The sequence below is a fragment of the Oratosquilla oratoria genome, chromosome 27, assembly GCF_046742065.1.
Source record: "Oratosquilla oratoria isolate Oo_2021 chromosome 27, ASM4674206v1, whole genome shotgun sequence".
NCBI lineage: Eukaryota > Metazoa > Arthropoda > Malacostraca > Stomatopoda > Squillidae > Oratosquilla > Oratosquilla oratoria.
The window spans coordinates 11,248,460-11,253,001 of NC_134803.1; the positions used below are offsets into that span (position 1 = coordinate 11,248,460).

Sequence of the window (4,542 nt, forward strand, 5' to 3'; positions counted from 1 at the left end):
GTCGCCTCTTTCTCTTCTTTGTTCCAAAGTCGGTAATTTCAATTTAGCCAGTCTCTCCTCATATGGCAGATTTGAAAGTGTTGGGGCCATTTTCGTGGCTGTTCTCTGGATTCGTTCTCCTGTTTTACTTTTTTTTCTCTCTCTCTTTTTTTTTTTTTTTTTTTTTGTACTGGGTGACCATAGTGTCGCAGCATACTCCACTCATTTCTTCATCTAATTAGGTAAAAGCCACCTTTATTGATTTTAGCAAGTTGTAAGAATATCCAACAATTTTGTTTATCTGTTTATTATGGGACATGTCATTTGAGATAATTACTCCCAGGTCTTATTCAGATCCCACATTCTTTACTTCCTTTATTCCAGTTTTATATTGTCCTGATATGTATGTATGTATATATATATATATATATATTTATATATATATATATATATATATATATATATATATACATATATATATCGAACTCCATTATACTACATATCTTTATGTTGAAGTCTACTTGCTACTTTTGGCTACATTTCCAAACCTTGTTTAGGTCCCTCTGTAGTGATTCACAATCCGTTTCAGTATTCACTTTCCTCAGCAATTTAGCATCATCAGCAAAAAAGCTCATGTAACAATCCACATCTTCATCCATGTCATCCACATAAATAGCGAACATTATTGGAGCCAATACCGATCCTTGTGGAACTCCACTAATCACCTCTTCCCAAGCTGAATTCTTGTCTCTGAGCACTACTCTCATTTTTCTGCCATGCAAGAAATCCTCCATCCAGTTTAGTAGTTTACCTTGTATTTCTCCTATGTTTTCAAGTTGTTGTTTTTTTTAATAATTATTTCTGTGGTACTTTATCGAAGGCTTTGTGTGTATGTGTGTGTGTGTGCGTGCGACTGTACGTAAACGCGTGCACAGTGAGAGAAAGAGGAGGAAGAGAGGAATAGCGAGAGAGACAGAGAGGGGGATAAAGACGGAAAGGGGGAGTGGGAGAGGGGAGTGGGTAAAGGAAGACGTGTAACGTACAGAAACATTCGTTGGTCTGTTCTGTAGTTACAAATTTTGCATTCATTGATTTGTTCGTGCAACAAGGACATACGTACAAATCTGCGCTTTACCCCATCGCTACAAAGGAGGTGCCACGGAGGTAAATAAAAATGCCTGGAGACAGTCATAATAAAAAGTGCCAGAAATATGAGAGGGACCTAGAGAGTTAATGTATATTTTTGATGTGTAAGGGGTGCCAGAAGTTGAGAATAAAGTAGTCTGGCAGCACCATGAACGGAAGGAAATATACCACGTGGTATAGAAGGGGTTAGTTGTGTATCTGCGCGTAGGTTAAGCCGCCCAGAGCCTTCACTCCGTCCCGACCGTGTGCAGTCTAACTTAACCCAGATCACACCAAACGCGTCTTAACTCATTCTGAGTGGCTTCTTGCTCCTTTATCAATTGCATGGAAGTAAATTGAGTTACATTGTGCACCTGCCTGCTTTTCTTGGCTGCTCTGAAGAGTGTAAGATCATAAATAATGTTGCGGAGTTGCTTCGTGGGGTTTGCGTGACGGTTGGCGCTAAGGTAGACATGGCGCGGGACCATAGCGGGGGGGAAATATGCACCACTTGAGATGACCGCATTACTCACTTGTCTGCTGCTCCAACCAGGATCAGAGCTGCTCTCCACATTTGCACCTTTATAGGCTGCACTGGTCCATAAAGTACGCCCACTGTTTTCTTCTGGCAGTGCAGCGTTTTAAGTTGTGACTGATCCGATCTGAAACACGTTAAAAATAGTGCTCATTATTTCCAAGAGTTGTGTGCAGCACAAAAAATAAATGAGTATAATCTACATCCTAAAACAACTTTTGATGACAACAAAATAGATTCATAAGATGTTTGGAATTTATCATTTTCGAAGGCGACCCATATTTTGTTAACATTTGAATTTTTTGGACTGGGTAATTGAAGAGAGGAAGAGGTACATTTTCCGATATTTCTAGTTTCAATTTCACTTCTTCGTCACTGATGGGGCACCTCAGTTGAATAAAATATTTTGGCGTTAACCAGAGAACGAATACATCTCAGTAAAGTAGTTACAAGATCCAGGAGACACGCTTACTGAGGGATTAGGTTTATGTTTATGATGAAGATTGTCTGCAAATAAATAATGTTGGCCTCATAAGCCGTGGGAATTTTTGGTCAAATATTTACCCAACGATGTAAAGCAGGGGCGGGCAACCTTTTCGGAGTGAGGGCCAGATGAGATTTTGGAAGGAGGCCGCGGGCTGGAGTGAAAAACGAGAGCCCCAGAATTACTCTATTTTGTACAATATATTGAATACAATGAATAAATTGTACAAGAATTGCATTGAATACCCTGCAAATCAATAAGACTGCTGGTGCTGTTTGCCATGAAAAAGTATTTCCATGTCTGGCTCGATGGTTGAGGTAGACAACAGAAGAATGCCATTGAAGTGGCGGTCTGAGAGTTGGGAGCGAAGGTGAGACTTCGTGTACTTCATTTTGGAGAAGAGCTGTTCGCAACAGTAGGTGCTGCCGAACATGGCCACAATGCGTTGAACATGCGCAATGTATTTTTGAAAATTGTTAGAAGGGAGGACGATGTCGCGGAAGAAGGACAACGGAGAAGAGGTGCGGAACTTCACCTTCATTTCATCGTTGCACTGCAGCTCCACCAACTCCATCTGCAGGGAGGCAGGGGCGTCTTCCACGGGGAAGTCAAAGGGAGCAGTGAAAAGCTTGAAGTCCGCAGCCAGCACCCTGACTCCTGCAAAACGGGAAGCAAATTCCTCACGCAGAGAGGTGACGACACTAACGCAAGTGTCCAGGTCCACGTCGTCAGGGGCACAAGCAGCAAGGCGAGGAAAATGCACAAACTGACCAGAAGCCAATTGAGCCTCCCACAAGCGCAGCTTAACCTCGAAGGCAGTGATGTGCGCGTACATGTCTGTCACGAGAATATCTTTGCCTTGCAGCATCATGTTGAGGGCGTTCAGGTGCGCCGTGATGTCCGTGAGCAGGGCCAGGCGAGCTAGCCACCGCGGATCAGAGAATTGATCAGCGTGGGGAAGGTTCTTCTGACGTAGGAAGGTGGCAATCTCCTGCTGTAGGTCGCACAAACGAGACAGCATGGCCCCACGACTCAGCCAGCGTACCTCACAGAAGTAGAGCAGGTCGTTGTAGTGCATGTTCACCTCGTCCATCAGTACCTGGAACTGACGGTGGTTAAGGCTGCGGGAGAGGATGGAGTTGACGACCTTCACCACGACAGACATGGCATCAACGAGTTTGGCAGACCTGGTGCACAGGGACTCTTGGTGGATGATGGAGTGCATCATGTTAATGGGCTGAGTGTATCCGGCGGCTTCACAGTGGCGCACTAGCAGCGAATCGGCGCCCTTCTTCTCCCCAACCATCGCCGGGGCACCGTCGGTTGTCACGTACACAAGACGGGAGAGGTCCAGGGAGTGCTGATCAACACATTGAAGCACGGCGTTGCAGATGTCTTGCGCAGTGGTGGTGCCGCGCAGCGGGACAAGCTGGAGGAATTCCTCACACAGCTGGAGGTCAGCGGTGATGCCGCGGATGAAAACGGCCAGCTGGGCCGTGTCCTTTGTGTCGGTGCTCTCATCCAGAGCGAGGGAAAAGGCGACGAAGTTCGAGCTGCGTGTTTTGAGTGAGTCGTGCACGTTGTCCGACATATCCTCGATGCGACGACGAACGGTGCGGGACGAAAGGCTCACGCTCTCAAAGGCAGAACGCTGCTTTGGACAGACGGAGTCCACTACAGCGAGGAGGCATTCCTTGATGAAGTCCCCCATCCGCGAATGGCTTCATTCGGCGAGCAAGGATCCGAGAGACTTCACAACTGGCGCGCGCGTCACCTTTTCGGCCTCAGCATCCTGCTTGCGGAAGAGCGAAGTTTGTTTCTGCAGGTTGCCTAATAGTTTAACGGTGGCGTCCTTCCTCTCGTCGGCAGACATCGACGCAAAGTTTGACGATCGGTGCTCTGTCTCCCAGTGGTGGCGCACGTTGTACTCTTTTAGGACGGCCACAATCTTCAAGCTGAGTCACTGGGCCTGTCCAAATCATTGGCTGAAAAGGTACTTCTCCCACTCAGGGTTGAAGGTCCGATGCTCGAGGTCCATTTTCCTCTTCTTAACACGCTGGATCGCAGACATGATGAACTGAAAAGGGAGAAAATAAGGTATATCAACAATGAATAAGCGAAATAATGGTGCATTGATTGTAAACGTACGTCATCTAATTTCAATATGATTAGTAGCTACATAATTTAAGTAGCTGTAATATATTTTTATAAGAAATAACTGTAACTGATCTGTACTGACCAAATTGCTTACGTACCTTGTATCAACGTGAAAGTCTTACGAACATTGACCGCTGGTGTCTGGCTGCTTTGGCAGTGGCAGGATCATAGACCATGCAGTGAGGGGCAGAGTTGCCAAAACAGTATCTGCCAGCGGATGTTGTTTGGCAGATTTCAATTACATGATTTTAATTACATGGTT

At 45.6% G+C, this 4,542-nt stretch overlaps 1 protein-coding gene across 1 annotated transcript; it reads right to left on the minus strand.

Annotated features, from left to right (window-relative positions):
• Nucleotides 1-522: 522 nt before the first annotated feature.
• On the minus strand, nucleotides 523-4,166 carry LOC143039678 (general transcription factor II-I repeat domain-containing protein 2-like). Its single transcript, XM_076209916.1, has 2 exons — nucleotides 2,659-4,166; nucleotides 523-1,766 (listed from the first exon to the last, which is right to left on the minus strand). Exons 1-2 carry the CDS (start codon nucleotides 3,832-3,834, stop codon nucleotides 1,746-1,748), a joined length of 1,197 nt encoding a protein of 398 aa, XP_076066031.1. The 5' UTR covers nucleotides 3,835-4,166; the 3' UTR covers nucleotides 523-1,745.
• Between the last annotated feature and the right edge of the window lie 376 nt (nucleotides 4,167-4,542).